Below are 26,382 nucleotides of genomic sequence, written 5' to 3'. Positions count from 1 at the left end.
CTGCTTTTCCAGCCTGTTAGAGAAAGCCCTTAAACAACCGTTTTGTCGCATCTGAAATGAATCCAGTTCGATTTTGATCACTTTTTTTGGAAAATGAGTTTTCCTTTAAAAGCTTGTGCTCAAAAATTTTTCAGGCGGTGTTGGAAAGCAAGATACGTTAATTATAGAACATAGTACCTATGTTCGCTTAATGGTGTGAAGACTTACGTTTGAAAACACACTGCGAAAAATATGTGTTATAAATGGTCTAAAACTTCTTAAAATACAACTAAAATAAAAGTGTTAAGGCTCAATTTGAGTTCTATACAGGTCCGCCGGAAATCAATTGCAACTACGAGATGTTTGTGATCAGAGTGCCTAATTCTGCACTGGAGATGAAATGCACAGTGTCCTCTGACTACCTCACACTGAACACTCCCAGCCTCTTCTGGGATGATGATCCAATCGGTAGTATAATCAAAGTTACTTCGTTAGTTCACAATAATCTCACTGCGGAGAGTTCCGAATTTCGATAACTGCATTCATCCATCTGTAATTTTTTGTGTAATTTGTGCGTTGACTTGGGAATATGTTCACCAGGTTTTAATTGTACAAAATGTTTTTTTTTCCAGAGGAGCACTCAGAATTGACATTGACACAGGAAGTAGTAAAAACTGGGAAATCATACAGCATAAAGCTGACATCTCCTAAGCTGAGCGTTGAAGATACGGGCGTGCTTCGGTTCCAAGCGACAGCGCAACCCTTGACTAGAAATCAAGTCCTAACAACGCTTGGGTTCAAAATGCCACAAGACGACAAATTAGTTTATTTCGACGATTTCAGAATTTTGCCTTTTGAGCATAGAGAGGAAGTGTCAATTGCTGTATTCACGATGCCACTCAGAGTCAACCCGGATGAGAAGCAGCGCCTGGACACTTTGATGGGCGAGAAAAACTTTGGGCTCAAAACGACCATTTTTGGTTCACCGCTTCCGGACGTGAAGTGGTTTGTTGATGGAACTGAGATCCTGCAAGATGATGCTAACTTCAAAGAAGAGACTATGTTCCAAGTTGTCTTCAAATTGTTCATTGGGTAAGCGTTCATTACTAACATAAATTTCCAGCATAAGTATTCCTTGTCTGTCTTATATCCATACGAACACTGAAATGGAGGTTTCGGAGAACACGACTGCTTTTTTTTCTAGTTTGGCGTTATCGGGTTGATTTTTTTAAATTGCAGTCCAATCATCGTTTTGCTTTGCCAGTTTTTTACTTTATCTGCTTCATTTTCTAATTTTCATATGTGCTAATGACATGTCTGGTCTCTGGTGTGCAGACATCCGTGGTGCGTAGATCTGTTTGGGGAGGTATGTCTGATTCTGGTCGGTTATGTTTCTGGTCTTCTCATTTTGTTAGTTGTTTTTAAAGTTTGCTTTCAGCACTTTATTATGTACCTTGATGGCGGGTTGTTTTTTCCAGCTCCCTGCTTGAAGTTCTTTCTGGCAACCTTTTGGCACATTTCTGTGCTAACTTGTATGAAGTCAGTTTGAAACACGAGCGTAACAATGTTGCCGCTGAAGAAATGTTGCCAAAGGAAATTTCAGTTCAACTGATTTTCAAAAAGACAACACTCAACTGGCGAATGAATATCATGCGGTGAGCACCAAGAATGTGAAAGGTCCCCTATAGGGGGCTGCACAAGGATGTGAGCATGTCATCTCAGCCAATCAGATTGCAAAGAAGTTAAACAAAAGATGAATTATATATAGCACTATTTGGCGAGCGAGACAATGAATCAGCTAAAAGTTGATCAGTAGGAATAAATGATGGGACGATGGTGATATTTTTGGTGCGAAGTAATAAGAGAAGCACCGAGAAAATATGAGCAAATGTAGAACGCCAACGACGCTTCTGTAAGGTAAAAATATGCAACAAAGAATCTGTAAACCATTTTATTTAACGTTAGAGGGGAGTGTTAGCACCATTCTAAATAAAGCCCAAAACTCCGTTGTGGCAGCGGGATGTGAAGCGCGGAGTGAAATATTGAAAGCTCTGTGTGGGGAACCAGTATGTGACCAGAAATGGCCCGCTATAGAATTCTGAGTAGCATCTGTATCCGCAATGATACAAGGGCGGTTCTGAGGTGCATATAAAAATGTAGATAAAACATTCAAAATTTTCAATGTATGGTTAAGAATAGCCGTGATGTTGTGAGGCCCAGCAATGTTAAGGGGGAAATGGGTAATCGTAGCGCCTGAAGTATGAAGAGAAAATAACCTTTAAGGCGAGCTGTAGAGCGTTTGGAGATGAGCGGAGAATCCGCAATTAAATGAGCGAATTGGTTCAACTTGTTAATCTTCGCAGGTGGGATAGAGATTGTTTGGTTAACAACATTTACTGTAAGACCCAAATAGTTTACACAAGCATGAGGTGTAAAGATTGATTTTCGTAAGTTGGATGGAATCCCGTATTTAATTAATTCTCGTTAAGTTTATGCATAGTTAGAAAGCCCCGCTGTTTAGACATATGGGGAAATATGATATCATCTAAATAAATAATAAAAGGCACAAAGCAATTGAAACACGGAGAATTTGAGTTATGAGCTGTTTGTAAAATAATTTGCAATTAAATGGGGCTGGACTCAAACCAAACCTGAGGCGATTTACCTGAAATTCCTGTGATTGGAATAATATTCGGAGGTTATATTCCGTTTCTGGATGTAAAGGCAAATGTAAAAATGCAGCTTTAATGTCTAGCACTGTCGCGAATTTATAAATTGAATGGCGTTGAAGAAATGAATGGAGACTGGGCTACTGGAATTTTGGAACTACTAGAATATCTGATATAGTGGAGAAATCGATTAAAGGTCGAAGCTCAGAATTATTCTTGGGTACAGTAAAAAGGGGATATGTAGGCGCATTCGAATCAGAGGGAACCGGGGTTAAAACTCCTTGACAAACTAACTTATTCACCCAGTGTGCGTTTCGACGCGAGTTCGCGGTTACGCGTTTTACCAAGGGGGATCTGAGAACTTAAGTTTAATCCCCGATTGAAAATATGAAAATTTTGAGGCTAAAATGTTTGAAATGTTTTCTACTTGCCTTATAAATGAAGCAGAGTTGCCAGTAGAGGATATTTCCTCCTCCTGGCGTTTTCAGTGGGATTTGGTGGTTTTGGGGGTGGGTTATCTATGTCTTCCTCCTCTCCATCTTGAGACTCATCTGGAGGTCACCCAGAGACTGGACCCTGAGGGTTCGGCTCGCTATCCTCATATTCGTCGTCGGATTCGGTGACTCATATTGGTATTGTCCTTTGCGATCGGGAGTGAATGTATGGGTTCATCAAAATGACATCAGGCAAGCCCCCTTCAACAGCTCTTTCCAAAAGTTCGTTATTAATTTGTTCTTTCTCGGCCGCTGCTTCTGTGTCTTGTTCAGAATAAGGCAATGTATCGTTAGAGGAATCTGAACGCTGTGAACGAGAAAGTGCTTGTATCGTGGGCGTAGACATGTGAGTGAAATCGAGTAAATCCGTGTAAGATAAGTTTTGAATTTGTTGGGAATCTTCATCAAAAATGGGCAGTAGCTTTTGGGCCTCAAGCACATCTAAGAAATTCGACCATTCTTCCGAGAAATCAATCTGGATTGCCTCTGGTACCATCCCTAGCACCACCTCTGGGTCGTGAGCGCCAGCCTGATCTGCCTCTCCATCGTCCTCTGGAGGGTGGCGGTGCTGTTGCCGCGGCTGTGACTGCCGTGGAGAGTTCGACTCCGGTGTGTTGGAGGGAGTGTTCTGCATAGTCGATTGCGGCAGCACGGTAATTAAGGGTAGAACCCCGTGTGGCACTCGGTTTCGCTTAGTCTAGCTAAAGACTGTTCGTTATTAAGAAAACGTAGGAAAGTGACCGTATCACGGTCAGAAGGATGAGGCGCGATTCGACTATCGAAGCTAACGCTGCGGTTAAAAATTGGGCTAACTGGGCGGGTTGTAGGTTATTATCCGTATCATTAAACGTAGTATTCTGAGGATTTACTCTATCCAAACGACCTATGAGCGCTGCTAACTGTGTTTCAAGATTATGTAGTCTTTCTTGATCAGTTCCCATATGTGGATATATTGACGATAGATTTTACAACTAATCCGTTTTTTTTGCCACTGAGGTTGTTCCGCATAGATGCACTGAAGAAAGTGGTGAGAAATTGAGAAAGGTGGTTTCCTCACTTACTGCAATAGTATGGAGCAGTTTACGATTAATAACGAAATTGAGAAAGGTTACTCAACCGACTAGTATTGCTCTCATATGATCCTATTTCTAGAATTTCCAGAATTTGATCTATGGTGGAGCGTATATGACGTAAATGTTCCTCAGGCTCAATAATTATACTGACGTGCTATTTCCTAGAGGTGTGAAATAGCGTGCTAAGGGCGAAAAGAAAGTTCAAAAAACTTTTTTGATGACCGAGATCAAGAATGAAGCAGTGATCGAGTCACTTTTGTTCGTATAGTTTCTTCATATAGGTGTAAAATTGAGTGTGTGAGGAGTTAAATTAATCTCAATAGACGTTTGAAGTAATTATTGTAAACGTGTTGGGCTTTTTTAATGCAAAATTTTTGCTTGACCCTTTCGACTTTTCGAGTGACTCTTACGCCCTTGACTTTTTTTCTTTTCGCGTGATCTAAAATTCTCTCAATCAAATTTTCAAGCAGCTGAAATCAATCGTCGGCAATTTAAAACTAAAAGTCAAATAAAAAGTGCGCCGAAACTGGTGCCATTTTTCACTTTAACTCTTAATAGTGGTATATGTTAACCTCTAATGTGGTTATTTGAAGCCCACTAAACTTCTTAGTTCTATTTAGTCTCCCCCGCCCCCGACTGAAGCAGGCTGCAATTGATTGGAGCTCCCACTAGTCGTTCCAGAGCAATTCTTCCTACGTTTAGTCGGTTGTTTTGTGTCGTTGTCTTACGCTCTTTTTCGTTTTAAATTTCTAGACCATTCTTTTGCTTTGACTCTGACGCTTGATTTTGTATCTGTTTCTATGTACTATACAGCAGGCGACTCTATTTCGCAGCTATTCCGGAAGCCCGACGGCTTTGTTTTAAAATGTTTGAGAGTCAGTGAAACAAATGCTGCACGCGAAAGCAATTGTTTGACGAGATTTAAGCACAGAAAGAAAAGTATCTGTAAGTAATATTTTTTTGTCTATATCTTTTACTTATTCGGTCGAAGTCGTTTTTTTCCACATATTCTACTGCCTTTTATATTTTTTGAGTTCCATGAAAAATGTTTAAGTGGTGATTTTAGTTAAAACAAATGCAAAAAATCATTTAAATTTGAAGTGTGAAGTTTTGTCACATTGGTTCTGAGGTGGATTGAGAAATCTGATTTCAAGTTTTTGAGCTTTTTTCGTTTTGCATGATTTAAATTTCTCTCATTCGTAGTTTGAACAGCTGAACTCAAGTGGCCGCAGATCACTACTGAAAGTCAAATGAAAAGTGCGCCAAAATTGGTGTCATTTTTTTCCATTTTGAATTTGATTATTTGTTATAATTGTACACAATAACCTCTAATGACGTCATTTGAAGCCCCTTGGCAATTTTAGTCTCACCCGCCCCGACGGAAGCAGGCTGCATTAGATTAGAACTCCCACTAGTCATTCGAGGCTAATTCTTCCGTTAGTTGGTTATGTTTTCAGTTTGAGAGGAGTTTTTCAATTCAAAAGCAGTTTATTTAGGAAACATTGGGACATTAAACAGTTTTTATCTAGTTGCATAGTTCTCTATTGTTATTACATTTATGTTCCGACACACTTTAGTTTGATTTTGCTTTTTCCATGCAGCTACGTAGGTTTAGATTGTTTTGAACCTTGGCCTAAGTTTGATCAATTTTGTGTAATCTTTGCTTAAATTTTCATCAATTTTTGTTAGGAATATGATGGAATTGTTGAACGATGGTCTCATTGGTTTTACATTTAAAGATTAAGGGGAGTTGGCGATTTTTTTGAACCAGCTGCGTTAGTGAACCTGTTTTTCTCATAAAAATTTGCATCAAATATGCCTACTTGGCCCACTTTGCCGTTGCCCAGTTTGACTGATAGTGCAGACATATAAACTGCTGACACAATCTTCTTTTACTCAGATCTGGGCTAATTGTTCCTCTAGTTCCAAAGAAAATTTTCTGGAAATAACATTTTTTACGGTCTGTTGCTAATTTAAACTGATATTTATTTTTTTAAAAAACGTAATTTTTGAAATAATTTTGGTCTGCTTTGCTAAAATTTTGATGAAACTGTTAACGATGGTCTCTTTCCTTATTCGGTACTATAACTTGACAAATATCCAAAATTCATCTTTTCTTTTTCGTAAATTGACTTTTTTGTCAGTTTATCTAATTCGGTATCCTTTCGAACAATTATTTGTTTTATTGGATGAGCTGCAATAGGAATTTGACAAATCAAAAATTAATTGGTTTGCGATGGGGCTGTTTTTTTATATTTTTACTTTGTTTTTTTTTTAATAAAGACATGAATCATTTCAAATCACGGCGCAATTATTGACATGTCAAATTTACATGAAAATGAAGTTCACTAATCATACATTCTGCGTTCTTACGTTTTTTTGCTTCAACACTATTTGCATAAAATAGATTGAAATTGAGTTCTGCCTGTATTGGTTTCTATTTTGTAGTATCATGCCTTAGTCGCAGTAAAGATCCATTTAGTTTCCTAGGCATTAGAAAGTAAACCTTATTTATTTTTTTTAGTTGAAAGCTTAAGGTTATTTTTACTTATGGTTTTAAAAATTTGTTACATTTACCATTTTTGGTCTCATTTTTGTAACATTTTAGCGTAGTGTCGGCAAGCGATAGGTCGCATCCCCTTTCAAGTGAATTACAAAACAGCCTTTTTTGCTGTTTCATCATTTAGGTAATGATTTTTCGGCGTTGAAAATACGAGCGTTCGAAACGTCAAATCTTCGGACATATTTCATTTTTTGCGGTTCAATTTAGCTGTCTCGTCCGATTATTACATGGCGTTTATTACATGGCGTTGTGTTCATATCTTGTATAAATTGTGTTTATATCTCCAAGCTCCATTGACTTTGTGAAAGCGTTTTTTGCACTCTGAGATAGATGTATTTCAGATGTATTTTTGTTGTTTTTTTTAAAAAACTCCTACTAATGACATGTTTCATTGGTTGTTAACGAAGAATAACCGGATCAAATGAATCGCTTTCTCTTTAAATGATGTTTCAGTCTTGCATGTTTTTGTTGTTTCCGTTGTTGTGTTATCTTTTAGTCTCAAAAATAAGTTTTCTATTTGTTTTCTTAGATTTTTGTTCTTGCCTATAAAGGGTGAGTTACGTCCTTTGTTGATTGTTTCAGTTTGTTGTTGCTCTAATGTTATTAATTGTCAGTTCGCTAAATTTTTTTTAAATTGTAAATCAGGACTTGTCCCGCTTTGTAAACCTGTGTCCAGGCGTTTTTAACCTGTCAATGAGAAGTGAAATTAGAGTTTTGATTTGAGTCATGCTGGAGTTGTGAGAGGAGCAAAAAGTTCATTGGTCTCACTGGCTTTTTTGAGGCGTGTATAAATTATTATACCGATTTGAGATGAAATCGGTTTTAACGACTTTGACACCAACTGTTTTTGTAGAATTAAATGCAAATGGCACCTCTAAGTGGCTCTCCTTTCAGTCCCATATTGATCACTTTAGAGTTTTTTTTTCATTCCTAACAGTTTTCACTACTTTGACTTCACTTGCTTTAAAAAAAAATAGATTTTCCGATTTTGAACTTTCTTGTATTTTCTTGTTGTTGTCTTTAATCTTATTAATGATATGTCTCATTGGCTAAATGAATAGGCATAATTGAGTTTAGCTAGTTGTCATTCTAAACTGGTTTAAAATGACTCCGACAAGACTTAATTTCAAAATTTTTTTGGTTTTTTGCGCGTTCTTATAGTTGTTCTTGTTGTTCTGTGACGTAGTCTCAATAATGACATATCTATATGCTCTCATATCATGTTTTTATCTGTTTAATAGTTTCGATCGTATCTGACAGTTCTGATGACTTCGAGGCAGCTTGCGTTCAAAAAACATTACTGATTTTTTGTTCGACCATTTTTGTTGGCCTGTCGGTTCGTCTCCTTAATGATTGGTCTGATTTGCTCTCCCGTTGGGTCTAATGGAATCTACTAAGTGGTTTACGTTTGAAGCATATGATTGGATTGGATTCGTATAGAAGCAATTATTTTGAATGTGCGTTTTTTATGCAAACCTTTCGCTTGACCGTTTTGACTTTTCGAGTGACTTTTACGCCCTTGACTTTTTGCTGCGTTTTGCGTGATCTAAAATTCTCTCTCAATCACAATTTCAAGCCTTTGAACTCAATTGGCGGCCATTTAATACTAAAAGTCAACTGAAAAGTGCGCCGAGACTGGTGCCATTTTTCACTTTAAATTTTAATAGTGGTATATGTTAACCTCTAATGTCGTTATTTGAAGCCAACTTTTGAACTTCTTATTTCCATTTAGTCTCCCCCCTCCGCCCCCCGACTCAAGCAGGCTGCAATTGATTGGAGCTCCCACTAGTCGTTTGAGAGCAATTCTTCCGACGTTTAGTCGGTTGTTTTGTTTCATCTTACGCTCTTTTTCGTTTTAAATTTCTAGACCATTCTTTTGCTTTGACTCTGACGCTTGATTTTGTATCTGTTTCTATGTACTATACAGCAGGCGACTCTATTTCGCAGCTATTCCAGAAGCCCGACGGCTTTGTTTTAAAATGTTTGAGAGTCAGTGAAACAAATGCTGCACGCGAAAGCAATTGTTTGACGAGATTTAAGCACAAAGGAAAAGTATTTTTAAGTAATATTTTTTTGTCTATACCTTTTACTTATTCGGTCGAATTTGTTTTTTTCCCACATATTCTACTGCCTTTTGGTATATTTTGAGCTCCAAGAAAAATGTTTGAGCGGTGATTTTGGGTTTAAACAAATGCGAAAAATCGAGTAAATTTGAGGTGTGTAGTTTTTTCACATTGGTTCTGAAGTGGATTTAGAAATCTGATTTTAAGTTTTTGTGCTTTTTTTCCCGTGCGGCAATTTTGTTTTAAGCTTTTTTCGCAATTTTTCTAAAATATATTGTTGCCGTTGTCCACTCCTAGTTATTTCGAGGTGTAGCTTTTGGTTTTTTTTTTTCTGTTTTGTAGTATCTCCTACTTTTTATTTAATTTGGCTGATATGTCTCATTTGTCCGATCAAGTTACTATTTTTCAAATATCACGATTTTGCGTGATGCGGCTTGCTTTTCTCCAGTGTTGAGGCTCCTGAACTCACTAAGTTGGATCATTGGAGGCTGTCTACTACCAAAATGCAAAAACAAAAGTGCGCCCGAATTAGTGTCACTGCCCCTATGTTTTTTTCTAATCCATTGGTCAGTCATTTAATTTTGTGTGATTGAGTTGTTGTGTCTTGTTTCAGGACCGTTGAGAAGAACTACACTATTAAAGCAGTTGGTACACATGAGATAGAGGGCGTTCCGAGCAGTGCAGAAGAAGAGTTCAAAGTCATTGCCCACAAACCAATCGAATGGAAGGCAGATTTGCCCGAGGAATTCAATACTTTTACTGGTACTAACGCTAATGCCATGTGTGCTGCGACACAAGAAGACGGAGACATGACCGCTGATATTGAGTTTACGTGGCTAAGACAAGAAGACGGAAGCTTTATCTTCGACAACACAGGTGGCTATAAAATAGTCACTGGAGAAATGACAGATGAGAACAACGTGAAGTATGCTACTAGTAATTTGACATTCATGACGTCATACGATGGCGAGTATTTTTTCACATGCAATGCAACACTGAAGGCACATGGACACTCATTGCAAATGATCAGTCGAGATGCGTCAGTTGCCTCAGGAAGTAAGTCCGCATTTTGCATTTATTTTTAGGATCTTTTTGTTATTGCCCCCATTACCCAAATCTAAATGAGTTAATGTAGCGCACTAGGGGGTTGCAAATAATGTGCAACCTCTAATTGGGGGGGGGGGGGGGTCAATACCGCAAAACATCTGATATTCATGAAGGTAAAGTAAATAAAACCGATTCACTAAGTTGCTTGCGTTGAATTTGAGTCTGCTCTAATTAATTTCCATATCAGGGGACAACCGGGTTTGAACCCAGGACTTCTTGATCTGCAGTCGAATTCTCTACCAGCGAGCTACATCCTCATGGAACATTGCGCATCGCCAACAATGAATCAAAAATTAGAAGGAGTACAAACTACCGTTAATGTGCCACTTTTATTCTACTCACCAAGTAGAAAAGGGGGTACTCATCTTTCTGTCTAAAATGTTGACTGTAATGAATTCATACCATTTGCTCAATATTAACGTACTAAATGTTTGAACTGTTCTCCGAATGGAAACTCTACGGGGCAGTTAATATCAAAAAAAGTGTTCATTCCTTGTTAACTGCGCTCGAACGAAGTTTGAAGCAATTATTGTGAACGTGTGTGCGTCTTTTTTATGCAAAATGTTTGCTTGGCCATTTTCTTCTAGAACATTCTTTCGATTTCACTTCTTGAGTGACTTTTTCACGCTTGACTTTAAGATTTTTAAATGGATTTTAAATTTTTTCACGTATTGAATTACGGAATGTAGTGAATACAGTCAATGTCAAAAGTGCAAAATCAAAAGTATGGGATAAACCGATGAAGCTCGGTCATTAAGTCATAGTGCATTAGGTTATCAAATTTCATTAAAGCTATTGCTAGCTGGCGTTAACATTATGCCGAATAGCCTTCAGTTGAGAACCTGAATTAAGTGTTATTTTGGAATCTAACCAAATATGCAGAATTTACACACCAAAGAACACTTTGACACTTAGAAAAATTCTGTCAATTTCTACCTCTTAATTTTTTCTTATTTAATCCCAATGTGCGTCAAGGTGGTCAACGGCAATTTGCCGGCTATGGTTTGGATGGCGAGCGTTTGAATTACTTCTTTCTAAAATAATACCGATTTGGAGCGACGAACTTATTTAGCCCGTGTAGATTAGAGGAGAATGTCACATGAATGTCAAATGAGACGTTGCGGGCTCGAACCGCACGTGTGTCAGAAGTTTTTACACCCAAAACCATTCTGGCGTATGCCCCTTCTAAATTATTTGCCTCGCTAGTTGTTCGAGATCAATTCGTCCGACGTTAGTTGGTTTGTTCGAAAAGTTATTAGTCAAAATTTTTGAGAATCCTGTGAGGTGTAGGAGTTAGTAGTAGCACAACAGGCTTCAGGACAATAGCTCTGGAGGGTTTCCCTTTTTTAGTCCATATTCAAGTTTTATCTAAGTTTGTAGAAGACATTACAGCTTCCAAATCTGCATCGGAGCCTCCATGTACATTGGTCGAGTTCGCTATTCTTTTTTATTTCGTTTTATTTTTCTTGTTATATCTTTTGGTCAATTTTAAATCCTACAAAGCACTTCGTGCAGACTCAGATGCCCGCAATTTGAGGTCCGATGGGATTAAATTCGGTGTTTTCTTTTGTCATCACTTCCTATTGGTATCGAAAACTCGTCATCAATTTACAGTGTCAGTGTTTGAAAAAATTATTCATAAAAACTTATTTCATTCCTAATGTATAGAAAATAACTTGTTTGTTCAGTGAATGAATTATTAAAACATGGAGTGCCTCAAGGTTCAACGCTCTGGCCAATTTTTAGCGTAAGGAACTTTACGTAAAAGATCATCGTCCGATTTGCAAAAGGAACAACGCAAAATTTGTGGATGATAGATCCTTTTACTGTTCGTCTCAAGAGGTTTCTAAACGATTAAAACGGTCCTCTAAAGGATCTTAATGCAGGCTTCTGTAATTGTTGGCGTGAAAATAAATTTTATCAATAACAAACATGAATGAAATTTTATCAAGTTAACTCAAAACACATAAATTTATTCGATTTCTGCTGCAATTTTCATTGAACACCTCGGAGTCTGCATTGATGACAAACTCCATATTACAAGACACGTTTATGAAACGCGAAAATCACAGCATGTCCCGCTTACCTCTATATCTTGTCGGGTGACACAAGGCTTTAGTTTTATTTTATGACAAAGCGAATGGAACAACTTAAAAAACTGAGTTGGTCTCAAAATTATTCCATAGTAGTTGTATTTGGTCTATTTCGGAACGTTCTAAGCTGTTATTAGAAAGAACCAGGCAAGATTTTAGCGCTGAGGACCTCAACCAGTACGAATTCATGAACGTGCTGGCCAAAATTATTTAGACAAGAAGCTGCGGGATTTTTTGAAAAACGACTCGAATAAGTTTGAAGAATTGAAGTAAGAAAATTAATAAGGTAAGAAAATCAATAGGGTAAGAAAATTAAGAATTGAGGTAAGAAGCAGCAATAAGTTTGACAGACTCAACGTAACATCTTAGCATTTTAAAAAAGTTTTTTTTTTGTCTGTTTCTTTAACTAACTTTTTGAGACTGCAGATCTACGAAGCTATTGCGGCTATTTTCTGACAATCTGCCAGCTATGTTTTTCAATTGGTTCAATATTTTGCTTTTGTCTTTTTCATTTTGCAACATGACAACTTCTTTTTTTAATAACTTCTTTTGATATGTAGGTGGTTAACTTGACGAAATTGAAGACCTGATTATTTAGCTGAGAACCAGATAACGGCAAAAGTTTAGGAGAAAGATCTTAGTTACTGTTTTACCATGCACATATTATCAATTAGAATTCTGAAGTTGTTCTTTTATTTTTCTGCTGCAAAAACAATCTCTGTTACAAGCGTAATTGAGAATCAGAGGGGCGATCCTTTTTTAGAATGCTTTGCCCTTTTTTTGCCCTATTATGCTCTAAAGCTGCTTTGCAACTGTTTCAAGTACTTGTTATAGCTGCGAAGCTTTAAGTTAAGCGGAGTTCTATAGCGGTGCTCTTGGTTTTTTTTTTGTTTTTTTTTCGTCTGAGGCTCTTTTTCGTTTTACATTTTTTCACACAGCAAAGCTGAAAAGGTCACATTTTCTGAATGACTTCTTCCTCTCACTAACAGCGTTTGTGCGCGTGACGTCATTTCTCACTCTCTCTAGAAAAAGTTCTTAAGGAATTTGTGATTAGATTTTGATCATACGTGACTTACCTCACTCAATAAAATGACTTTTGCACTTTAAATCTTAAGTTTAATTTGAATTAGTTTAAGGTCAAAGGAACTCGGCACGCAAGTCTATTCTTTCGCAGCTATTCCGGCAATCTGCCGGCTATGTTGAATTTGTCGAACTTCCAAGTGCTCCGGGAGACTTTTTCACCCATTTTTATATTTTTCTAACCTATTCTCAGCTTTTTAAATTTTCTCATTAGTAGTCGCAAAGCGATAGCTGAGGCTATTATTGGCCTTCAATTTCAATTGAATTGCGTGCATGACGTTCATTCTTAGTGGAACGAGTTTCTTTTGTTCATTCGCGTGTTTAAGATTTTGGTCACACGTGACTTACCTCACTCTCAAAATACTTCCTCACTCTGAATTTGACTTTTCTATAATTTAATTCAAAGAGATAAGGTCAACTGAGTGTATATCACTCCAATTGAAGGTCTTTAAGAGCAGCTGATAGAGGCAGCAATAAGTTACGGATTCTTAATCAAAATTTAACATCGCAGCCCTCAATGAAGATAAATTTTTTGGTCTGTCCTTTTTACTGTCTTTACTTCACGTCTACTGGATTTATCGCGGCTATTTTCTGGCAATCTGCCAGCCAGGTTTATAATTGTCTTTGCTTGCCTGAACTTCTTCAATAAATATGGCTCGTGTTTGCATGCAAATCATCTGTGATATTCTATTTGTGGATTTATGAAATTATCTGCATTACTGATGGAATAATTTGTCTGCAGTACTTATGGAATCAAATTTCTAAAAAAAAATACGTAACTTTAAGTGGAGAAATTGTTCTCAGGATTTGGTCTTCTGTGTGTAACTTTTGTCCAAAAACCATATTAACATAGGTAAACCATGCCAAATTTTTGATCGAATAGTACTGGTGGACTAATATGTTCAGAGCTGGTCAATCTTTTGTTTTTAGACCATCATATCTTGCACGACGCTTTTTCTGTTATTTTTGTTTGTTTGTCTTTTTAATAACTTCTTTTGATATGTAGGTGGTTAACTTGACGAAATTGAAGACCTGATTATTTAGCTGAGAACCAGATAACGGCAAAAGTTTAGGAGAAAGATCTTAGTTACTGTTTTACCATGCACATATTATCAATTAGAATTGATAGTCTGCAAGACCATAGTCTGCAAGACCATTGCGTCGTGCAAGACCATCATATCTTGCACGACGCTTTTTCTGTTATTTTTGTTTGTTTGTCTTTAACAAATACAGGATTTTACGCATGTTACAGGATTTTTTTTTGAAGCCATCTTAAATTTAAATGTTCTTGAGTAGTGAATACTTTTCCTGAAAGCGGTCGAAAAGTTTTTTTGCTGAACATACCATAGCCAAGAGAATTTTGATTTAGGGTAAAAGTCACAAAAATATCGTCCAAATAAGAGTTTTCTTCTTAGAGGGAGTCAACATGGATCTTCATTGCAATTGCGTTGAGAGACCATTGCAATCATATTGTTTGGAAACATTTTTATTGTTCAAAGCCTTTCAAAACTAAAAATAGACCGGTTGAATTGACGAAAAGCAGTCAGTACCGTATACGACAAAAATAAATTTAAATGGACTGTTGCATTATCGTAGCCAAATATGCAGCTAACGGTTGTCTGGTATCCTTCCAAATGCTTTATTGCAATCCCGTTTGGAGTTGACTATTTTATGCTCCTGAACAACCTTTAGAGAATTTGAATTGCGATCACAGTGGTACAGCAGTATGCACATAGCTGGATATACCCAGAACGGGCCTCTGAGAGCTCTGTCTGCGTTATTTTTTTAAAAGTATTTGATTAAAGACCTGATTATTTAGCTGAGAACCAGATAACGGCAAAAGTTTAGGAGAAAGATCTTAGTTACTGTTTTACCATGCACATATTATCAATTAGAATTCTGAAGTTGTTCTTTTATTTTTCTGCTGCAAAAACAATCTCTGTTACAAGCGTAATTGAGATTCAGAGGGGCGATCATTTTTTAGAATGCTTTGCCCTTTTTTGCCCTATTATGCTCAAAAGCTGCTTTGCAACTGTTTCAAGTACTTGTTATAGCTGCGAAGCTTTAAGTTAAGCGGAGTTCTATAGCGGTGCTCTTGGTTTTTTTTGTTTTTTTTTCGTCTGAGGCTCTTTTTCGTTTTACATTTTTTCACACAGCAAAGCTGAAAAGGTCACATTTTCTGAATGACTTCTTCCTCTCACTAACAGCGTTTGCGCGCGTGACGTCATTTCTCACTCTCTCTAGAAAAAGTTTTTAAGGCATTTGTGATTAGATTTTGATCATACGTGACTTACCTCACTCAAAAAAATGACTTTTGCACTTTAACGCTTAAGTTTAATTTGAATTAGTTTAAGGTCAAAGGAACTCGGCACGCAAGTCTATTCTTTCGCAGCTATTCCGGCAATCTGCCGGCTATGTTGAATTTGTCGAACTTCCAAGTGCTCCGGGAGACTTTTTCACCCATTTTTATATTTTTCTAACCTATTCTCAGCTTTTTAAATTTTCTCATTAGTAGTCGCAAAGCGATAGCTGAGGCTATTATTGGCCTTCAATTTCAATTGAATTGCGTGCATGACGTTCATTCTTAGTGGAACGAGTTTCTTTTGTTCATTCGCGTGTTTAAGATTTTGGTCACACGTGACTTACCTCACTCTCAAAATACTTCCTCACTCTGAATTTGACTTTTCTATAATTTAATTCAAAGAGATAAGGTCAACTGAGTGTATATCACTCCAATTGAAGGTCTTTAAGAGCAGCTGATAGAGGCAGCAATAAGTTACGGATTCTTAATCAAAATTTAACATCGCAGCCCTCAATGAAGATAAATTTTTTGGTCTGTCCTTTTTACTGTCTTTACTTCACGTCTACTGGATTTATCGCGGCTATTTTCTGGCAATCTGCCAGCCAGGTTTATAATTGTCTTTGCTTGCCTGAACTTCTTCAATAAATATGGCTCGTGTTTGCATCAAATCATCTGTGATATTCTATTTGTGGATTTATGAAATTATCTGCATTACTGATGGAATAATTTGTCTGCAGTACTTATGGAATCAAATTTCTAAAAAAAAAAATACGTAACTTTAAGTGAAGAAATTGTTTTCAGGATTTGGTCTTCTGTGTGTAACTTTTTGTCCAAAAACCATATTAACATAGGTAAACCATGCCAAATTTTTGATCGAATAGTACTGGTGGACTAATATGTTCAGAGCTGGTCAATCTTTTGTTTTTAGACCATCATATCTTGCACTACGCTTTTTCTGTTATTTTTGTTTGTTTGTCTTTAACAAATACAGGATTTTACGCATGTTACAGGATTTTTTTTTGAAGCCATCTTAAATTTAAATGTTCTTGAGTAGAGAATACTTTTCCTGAAAGCGGTCGAAAAGTTTTTTTGCTGAACATACCATAGCCAAGAGAATTTTGATTTAGGGTAAAAGTCACAAAAATATCGTCCAAATAAGAGTTTTCTTCTTAGAGGGAGTCAACATGGATCTTCATTGCAATTGCGTTGAGAGACCATTGCAATCATATTGTTTGGAAACATTTTTATTGTTCAAAGCCTTTCAAAAGCAAAAATAGACCTGTTGAATTGACGAAAAGCAGTCAGTACCGTATACGACAAAAATTAATTTAAATGGACTGTTGCATTATCGTAGCCAAATATGCAGCTAACGGTTGTCTGGTATCCTTCCAAATGCTTTAATGCGATCCCGTTTGGAGTTGACTATTTTATGCTCCTGAACAACCTTTAGAGAATTTGAATTGCGATCACAGTAGTACAGCAGTATGCACATAGCTGGATATACCCAGAACGGGCCTCTGAGAGCTCTGTCTGCGTTATTTTTTTAAAAGTATTTCAATCCTAATAGAAATTAGAAATTTCCAAGGTATCAGCATGTCTGTTGCTAATTGGATAGCACCGTTAACAGTTTTCATCAAACGTAGGCAGTGAGCTCTTTAGATATGACAGTTCAGCAAATACAGCGCACATTTGCTATTTTTGGTTTATTATCTGTAAAAATAAAACTTATTTTTTGAAGATAATTTTAAAAATAAATTCTATATGAAAATTGACAACGGAACGTTCCTTTTAATTGCCTTGGAAAGCTGTAAGCCAATAATAGTGGAAAATTATTCTTCTGAAGAGTTTTTATATTTGTTCAGACAAGCCGGGAACTCCAAAGAATTTCATGCTTATTTCGGAACGAAAAGTGTTCAAATACGAGTCAGAGAGAAAACGCGGCGACTACACTTATCGGGACGTTGTAGAGTACGCACAAGTGTATCAAGAGACGAAGAGCGACGATTATGAGTGGAAAGTGTTGGGATCGACTGAGAGAAACATAGTAAGATTTACCCTTGTTTTCATGTGAAACAATGGAATTAAATTCTGAAATATCACGAAAAGATCATTACTTAGGTTTTTTCTATAGAATATAAACGTTAATAAATAAAATGTAATAAATTCATCACTTGTGTTATTAGCAACAATATTGTGAACGCGGAGAAATTTGTCTTGGTTATAATCTACAAATCACCAATTTCTATGAACTAAAACCCAAATCACAATCAAAACTATGAATTAAAGCTTTGAATTGATAGCAAATTGATAATGCAATGTTGAATATTTTATCTTTTCCACTGCTAAACAGGAAGGCTTGCATGAATCTGTGCACGGCACATGATGTTTTGAAATACTCATTTGACGTCATATCGTTTGCGTTTTGTAAGTTGATCTTATTTTTGTTTTTCAACTGGACACATTATCAATGGCCGCCATCTTCGCAGCCGGCTATTATAGCGGGGCTATTTTTTTCAAGTTCAAAGAATTTGAATTTTGTGGCGCTGTCTTCTGAAGGGGAGCTTTTTGCGATTTTGGAATCTTATTAATAGCCGCCGTCAGCCTCTCAGCTGCTAGTATTTGGGCGAGCTCCTTTTTACAATTCAACGAATTTGAATTGTATTGGAGCGCGCTCTTTTTTTAAGATGTGTTCATTTTCATGATTTTTGAAGTCAAATTAGAGTAGTGATTTTGGTCACGCCGAAACAGGAAGTGGAGCGAAAAAGTGATTGATTGTGCGGCGTGAAATTTTTTTTGCTCGAATTTTAAAGTAGAGTGACAAAACGGTGTTTGAAAAAAAATCGCTTTCTCGCTGGTGATTTGTTCTGTTCACATGCGGCAATTTCACTTTGATATTTACTGTTTCGATTTTTTGGATCGAATTTGTTTTTCCAAATGGTTTTCCCATCGATTCATAGTTCTTTCTAGGCCTAGTGTTTTGGTTTGAACCAAGTATACATTTGTCGCTATTGGTTTTGTGTTCGCAAGCTGCATTTTGACATTGATTTATTTTTTTTATTAATAGCCGTGAAGCGATAGCTGAGGCTATTATTGGCCTTCTCTTGATTTTTTTTTATTTCGTCGTCACGATTTTTTTTACAACCATATGACGTCACAACTACTTCAAATCTGTTTTTTGTTTGTTTGTTCATGCAAATCAACTGAATTGCGTGCTTGACGTCATTTTTCACTCTTATTTGAGCTAGATTTTGTTCATTCGCGTGATTAAATTTCGGTCACACGTGACTTACCCCACTCTTAAAAATGACTTCCTTCTGAAATTGACTTTTCTTTGCTTTAATTCAAAGAGATAAGGTCAAATGAGTGCTTGTCACTCTAATTGAATGTTATTTAAGAGCAGCTAATAGAATCAACAGTAAGTTATACAGATTCTCAATCAACATATCAGCCCCTAATGGAAAGATGAAACTTTTTTGGTCTGTCTTTTTGACCTTCTTTTTGAGACTACAAATCTATGAAGCTATTGCGGCTATTTTCTGGCAAATTGCCAGCTTTGTTTTTTTAGGCTGGTTTTTTAATAAATGGTTTTTCCAATTCATTCATAATCCGTTCTAGGTCTAGTTTTTTGTTTAGTCAAAGAAATTTCTTTTGAATTGTACGTCAGGACTTGTCCTGCTATGTTTTTTTTTAAAATTTGCTTTACCTTTTTAAGAGCAACGGGCGTTGGGACTTTATTTTTAATCGGTGACTCCAATTTTTAGAGGTTGTGCTTGAAAAGAATTAAATGCCTTACGTGGAATCTAAGTTTTTTGGTCATTCTGCTGAACAGAAGTCAAAAGCAGAGAGAGAATGTCGTGTGTTTGTGGCTCGTTCATTGTTCGCAGAGATTACGCGAGAAAAGTAGGTGTGGATATTTTTAATCGGATGTTTTTTGTTCTTGCGTCTTTTTCAGAGTAGTTTTGCAATTTTCGAGATTTTTTCCGCTCTAATGGTTTTCCTCAAAGAAGTTAAGAGGTAACTGTATGTTTGGGAAATTTGTCAACCCTTTTGTTTAATTATCTTCCCACATTTTTTCATAAATGGGTGACTATATATGCGAGGCTAGTTTTTGTGTCTTGAGTCAAGTTTTTACTCATCGTAGAGAAAAACAGCAATTTGTTGCCCTGAGCATCTTATTTGGAATTATATAAAAAAATTAACCTAAACTTGAAAGAAGTGGAAGACGTTAAGTTTCAAAATTTTCGAAGAAAAACTTGAAAAGACATAAAGGAGAAACATTTCTATTTAATTTAATTAGTTTGAATGGAGTTTTCTTTGTCACGAGTAATTTTTTACAATTTCGAGCCTAAGAGTTAACGATTTTTAAATTAAACATTTAATTTGTTTTTTGTCTTCATCCTTTAAATCTATCTTGCTGTTTTTTGCTCATTTAAAGGCATTGCAATAAATAATGATTCTCTGTACCCAACATATTTTTTGAAAAATTGAAAATAGACGACTTCAGTAAATTAAGGGTTCTCAAAAAAGCGAAAATAAGCTTTGAAAAAAGTAAAACAAAAAAACTTACTCTTTTCTAAGTTCTGGAGTTGGTTTTTCATACAATTCTTAAATTATCAGAATTGACCATTTCATTGTTTTTGCAAACCACGGAGACGTATAAATTTGGTTTTGTGGAAGGAACATCAAGTCAACCAAATTCGTTATTTAAAAGTTGCAGCTATTTTTCCTTATTTTTTATTCTGATTACTTATCTTATAAGAGCAGATCGTTCGAACTATCTTTTTCTAACATAATGAAACTTAGAAGAGTTTGAGAGTTATAGAGTTAATGGATGGCCAGGTTGAACAAGGTAGAACAAGTTTCAGAAAATTTTCAATTCTGTTTTTTGAAATTATTTAGTCTTTTCGAGTCTTGGTGTTTCTGGAGATTTAAAAAAAACTAAATAATTGATTGCAAATCTGGCAATATAAAGAACGAGAGTTTTTTAAGGAATTTCTCTTTTTCGGTTGATTCAAAAGGTACAAAAATACTCTTCAAAAAATAATCCTGCGATTAAAAAGCCAATATCTAAAATTTACTGAACCAATTTACTTCAATGTAACTTATTAACAGCCCTTAAGGAAAGCCTTTAACGTTCTCTTAAGTGTTTAACCTTTTGTACAGATTAGTAGTTTTTTGTAAATGCCAAAATAATTTTTTTGTGTGTTTTGTCTGAGTCTGACTATGTGTGTTTGTGTTTGTGTCTGTGTTCTTCTGTAGGTGTATGCATGTGTAAGAGGTTCACTCTGAGAGATTCAGTTCCTTTAAATATGAGACACAAATAGAGGTGGGGTGCAAAAACTCTTGAATAGAAAAAATATAAAATGAATTATACAAATTGTGTCTTTAACTCTTTCCAAAACGTTTTTTATCTCACTGGTAACTATTTTTTCTTGCTATTATTGGCCCTCTCTTGGTTTTTTTTTTATTTCGTCGTCACGATTTTTTTTACAACCAAATGACGTCACAACTACTTCAAATCTGCTTTTTGTTTGTTTGTTTATGCAAGTTCAACTGAATTGCGTGCTTGACGTCATTTTTCACTCTTAGTTGAGCTAGCTTTTTTGTTCATTCGCGTGATTAAATTTCGGTCACACGTGACTTACCCCACTCTTAAAAATGACTTCCTTCTGAAATTGACTTTTCTTTGCTTTAATTCAAAGAGATAAGGTCAAATGAGTGCTTGTCACTCTAATTGAATGTTATTTAAGAGCAGCTAATAGAATCAACAGTAAGTTATACAGATTCTCAATCAACATATCAGCCCCTAATGGAAAGATGAAACTTTTTTGGTCTGTCTTTTTGACCTTCTTTTTGAGACTACAAATCTATGAAGCTATTGCGGCTATTTTCTGGCAAATTGCCTGCTTTGTTTTTTTAGTCTGGTTTTTTAATAAATGGTTTTTCAAATTCATTCATAATCCGTTCTAGGTCTAGCTTTTTGTTTAGTCAAAGAAATTTCTTTTGAATTGTACGTCAGGACTTGTCCTGCTATGTTTTTTTTAATATTCGCTTTACCTTTTTAAGAGCAACGGGCATTGGGACTTTTTTTTAATCGGTGACTCCAATTTTTAGAGGTTGTGCTTGAAAAGAATTAAATGCCTTACGTGGAATCTAAGTTTTTTGGTCATTCTGCTGAACAGAAGTCAAAAGCAGAGAGAGAATGTCGTGTGTTTTAGGCTCGTTCATTGTTCGCAGAGATTACGCGAGAAAAGTAGGTGTGGATATTTTTAATCGGATGTTTTTTGTTCGTGCGTCTTTTTCAGAGTAGTTTTGCAATTTTCGAGATTTTTTCCGCTCTAATGGTTTTCCTCAAAGAAGTTAAGAGGTAACTGTATGTTTGGGAAATTTTTCAACCCTTTTGTTTAATTATCTTCCCACATTTTTTCATAAATGGGTCACTATATATGCGAGGCTAGCTTTTGTGTCTTGAGTCAAGTTTTTACTCATCGTAGAGCAAAACAGCAATTTGTTGCCCTGAGCATCTTATTTGGAATTATATAAAAAAATAACCTAAACTTGAAAGAAGTGGAAGACCTTAAGTTTCAAAATTTTTGAAGAAAAACTTGAAAAGACATAAAGGAGAAACATTTCTAATTAATTTAATTAGTTTGAATGGAGTTTTCTTTGTCACGAGTAATTTTTTACAATTTCGAGCCTAAGAGTTAACAATTTTTAAATTAAACATTTAATTTGTTTTTTGTCTTCATCCTTTAAATCTATCTTGCTGTTTTTTGCTCATTTAAAGGCATCGCAATAAATAATGATTCTCTGTACCCAACATATTTTTTGAAAAATTGAAAATAGACGACTTCAGTAAATTAAGGGTTCTCAAAAAAGCGAAAATAAGCTTTGAAAAAAGTAAAACAAAAAACTTATTCTTTTCTAAGTTCTGGAGTTGGTTTTTCATACAATTCTCAAATCATCAGAATTGACCATTTCATTGTTTTTGCAAACCACGGAGACGTATAAATTTGGTTTCGTGGAAGGAACATCAAGTCAACCAAAATCGTTATTTAAAAGTTGCAGCTATTTTTCCTTATTTTTTAATCTGATTACTTATCTTATAAGAGCAGATCGTCCGAACTGTCTTTTTCTAACGTAATGAAACTTAGACAAATTTGAGAGTTACAGAGATAATGGATCGCCAGGTTGAACAAGGTAGAACAAATTTCAGAAAATTTTCAATTGTGTTTTTTGAAATTATTTAGTCTTTTCGAGAGAAGAGTCGTTTCTGGAGATTAAAAAAAAACTAATTAATTAATTGATTGCGAATCTGGCAATATAAAGAACGAGAGTTTTTTAAGGAAGTTTCTCTTTTTCGGTTCATTCAAAAAGTACAAAAATACTCTTCAAAAAATACTACTGCGATTAAAAAAGCCAATATCTAAAATTTACTGAACCAACTTACTTCAATGTAACTTATTAACAGCCCTTAAGGAAAGCCTTTAACGTTCTCTTAAGTGTTGAACCTTTTGTACAGATTAGTGGTTTTTTTTTGTAAGTGCCAAAATAATTTTTTTGTTTGTTTTGTTTGAGTCGGACTGTTTGTGTTTGTGTCTGTGTTCTTCTGTTGGTGTATGCATGTGTAAGAGATTCACCCTGAGAGAGTCAGTTCCTTTAAATATGAGACACAAATAGAGGTGGGGTGCAAAAACTCTTGAATAGAAAAAATATAGAATGAATTATACAAATTGTGTCTTTAACTCTTTGCAAAACGTTTTTATCTCACTGGTAACTATTTTTTCACTCTGCTCATGCAACATTAAAATGGAAAAATCCCAAAAAATTTGAAAAAATTTAAAAGTTTAGAGCCAAAATTACAATCACCAATACATTTGCCTCAAAAAGTCTACACCTAATTGTTTACCAAAAAAAAACAACAAAGACCTACGTTAACAATCTTTAAGTCAGAATCCGTTGCCGAAGAAAAAACAAAAATTAGTTTTTGTATTGTTTTGTATTGCCGTTTGTATTATTCAGTCCCGAAAAACTTGAAAAAGCTACTTTTCAAAGTTTAGTGTCGAAATTATGTTTACCACTACATTTGCGTGAAAATGTTTACACTGAGTTATTCAGAAAAAAAACAAAAAGACGTACGCTGAAAAACCTTGAGCAAAAATTCGTTGCCAAAGAAAAAAATTGGGGTTTGTATTTTTATGTTTGTGGATGCTGTGTGTAAGTGTGATGTTAGTTTTGTCTTTGTCTGTGCCTTTCACAGTTTACTACACTAACCTTTTTAGAATTTAGTCAAGCGTTTTTGCTTTTGTCCGTCAAAAAAGACGGCATACTTCTTGGTTGCTGTTGAACTAGGCTCTACAGGCATCTTCAGAATACTTGAAGTGGATTCTCGCCTTGTGGAGTTTTAGCAGAAAAAATTGATTTCAGTTTTTTAATTTCCGTCTTTTTAATCGAGTGCTTTGATGATACAATGAAGTGTATAGTTGTCTGCTGTCAAACTCAGACTTTGCTTTAAGTAGTTCCTGTGTCTTTCATCTGTGTGTTTAAATCTCACCTTTTTCATTGTTTTTGAGGTTGAATTGGTTCCCGCATTTTGCTTGGATTCTTTTGGACTTCTCGAGGTTAGTTTCTTTTTTCCTCATTCGGCTCAGTGATTCTAAGGAGCAGCTGCTCATCAAATTAATCTGTAATCAACTCTTTAAGCCCAATTTTGGTGCCCTGAGCTACTTGAGCTTTTTTCGTATGTTTTTGTTGCCTTCTCTAATGCTTATTGGTATCGATACTGCCCCCTGTATCCTCTTATTAGGCAACAGCAGTATGCCGACTTCGAAATGGCATCTTTACAGTTTGAACTTTGGCGGCTAAATTGGCTCGAAGTTTCAGACACTCCAATTTTTGAGAGTTTTTGTGCCCTAATGGTTTTTCTCACAGAAGTTAAGAGGTTTTTGTTTGCTTGAAAGTTTTCAACCCTTATATTTAATTATCTTCCCACATTTTTTCAGAAATGGGGCAATATATATGCTGGGCTGGCTTTTGTTTCTTGAGTCTGTACTTTTGGCTGACTCGTCGTAGAAAAGAACAGCAATTTGTTTCTCTAAGGATTTTGTGTTGAATTATATAAAAAGTAACCCAAATTTTCAAAAGGGGAAGACTTTAAGTTTAGAAATTTTGAAAAAATTGAAAAGATAAAAAGGGAAATTTCTATTTAATTTAGTTAGTTTGAGTGGAGTTTTCTTTGTCACGAGTAATTAATTACAATGTTGAGCCTAAAAGTCATTTATTTTAACTATTAGAGCCATAACTTTTAAAATAATCAATTTTTTTGTTTTTTCGATCTTTTTTTTATCGATCTTGCTTTTTTCTGCTCAATTAAAGGCCTTGTAATAAATAATGATTCTCTGTATCCAACATGTTTTTTTAACAATAGAATTAACACGACTTAAGACAATTAAGGGTTCTCAAAAAAGCGAAAATCAGCTTTGAAAAGAAAAAGAATTAAAAAACATTCTTTTCTAAATGCAGGAGTTGGTTTTGCATTCAAGTCTTCTTAATTCCTTAGAATTGACCATTTCATTGTTTTTGCAAACCACGGAGATGTATTAATTCGATTTGTTGGAAGGAGCGTCAAGTCAACCAAATTCGTTATTTAAAAGTTGCAGCTATTTTTCCTTATTTTTTATTCTGATTACTTATCTTATAAGAGCAGATCGTCCGAACTATCTTTTTCTAACGTAATGAAACTTAGACAAATTTGAGAGTTACAGAGATAATGGATCGTCTGGATGAATAATGTAGAACAAGTTTCAGAAAGTTTTCAATTCAGACTTTTCGAGTCTGGGCGTTTCTATAAGTTAAAAAAACTAAATAGGTAATTGATTGTGAATCTTCTGATATAAAGATTAAGAGTAGTTTGAAAATGTTTTTTTTTTCAGTTCATGTATAAAGAACAAATAATCTTCAAAATTACTCCTGCAAGTGAAAAGGCCCATATATAAATTTTACTGAGAACCAATGAACCTCAATGTTACTAATTAACAGACTTTAAGGAAAGCATTTAACGTTCTCTTACACGATTGAAAAAACTGTCAGACATCTTAAAACATTGGAAAAATGCTGAATGTTTAATGCAAATTAATGTCTATTATGCTGATATCAAAAATGACAATTTTTTTAGATCAATTTCACACAATTTTTTTTTCAAGTTACGGTTTTTTTACAACGGCCGATAAAAGTGTCGCCAGAAGTTTACACTTAGTTTTCAAATAGAACAAACAAGAATTAAATGAAAGTTGTCGAACAATTTGTACAGATTAATTGCCAAAATATTTTTATTGTTTCGTATTTGTTTTTTTGTCTTTGTATGCATGTGTGAGATTCACTCTGAGAGAGTCAGTGCCTTTAAATGTGAGACACAAATAGAGGTAGAGTGCAAAATGCTATTGAGCAAAAAATTTATAAAAATAACTTATTAAGCACAAAATTGTGTTAAGTCTTTCCAAAACGTTTTTATCTCACTGGTAACTAATTTTTTCACTATGCTCAGTCAACATCAAAATAAAAAAATCCCGAAAAACTTGAAAAAGCTACATCTCAAAGTTTAGTGTCGAAATTACGTTTACCACTACCTTTGCGTGAAAGTGTCTACACTGAGACATTCAGAAAAAAAAAACAAAAAGACGTACGTTGAAAAACTTTGAGCAAAAATTTGTTGCCAAACAAAAAATTGTTTATTTTGTTGTGGGGTTTGTATTTTTATGTTTGTGGATGCTGTGTGTAAGTGTGATGTTAGTTTTGTCTTTGTCTGTGCCTTTCAAAGTTTACTACACTAACCTTTTTAGAATTTAGACAAGCGTTTTTGCTTTTGTCCGTCAAAAAAGACGGCATACTTCTTGGTTTCTGTTGAACTAGGCTCTACAGGCATCTTCAGAATACTTGAAGTGGATTCTCGCCTTGTGGAGT

General features: G+C 35.3%; 1 protein-coding gene across 6 annotated transcripts in view; it reads left to right on the top strand.

The window, feature by feature from the left end:
- LOC142338570 (uncharacterized) overlaps positions 1 to 26,382 on the top strand; it is a 120,680-nt gene that overhangs the window by 54,852 nt on the left and 39,446 nt on the right. For all 6 annotated transcript variants that reach the window (XM_075388377.1, XM_075388395.1, XM_075388413.1 and 3 more), the window contains 4 exons: positions 310 to 447; positions 612 to 1,071; positions 9,455 to 9,897; positions 17,286 to 17,467. In XM_075388377.1, coding sequence (XP_075244492.1) covers positions 310 to 447; positions 612 to 1,071; positions 9,455 to 9,897; positions 17,286 to 17,467 — 1,223 coding nt within the window. The remainder of the gene's footprint in view (positions 1 to 309; positions 448 to 611; positions 1,072 to 9,454; positions 9,898 to 17,285; positions 17,468 to 26,382) is intronic.

This window comes from Convolutriloba macropyga, chromosome 1, assembly GCF_964194025.1.
Source record: "Convolutriloba macropyga chromosome 1, txConMacr16.3, whole genome shotgun sequence".
In the NCBI taxonomy this organism is placed as follows: domain Eukaryota; kingdom Metazoa; phylum Xenacoelomorpha; order Acoela; family Convolutidae; genus Convolutriloba; species Convolutriloba macropyga.
The sequence above is the reverse complement of the archived record's forward strand: the minus strand, read 5'-3'. Positions and strand labels throughout refer to the sequence as shown.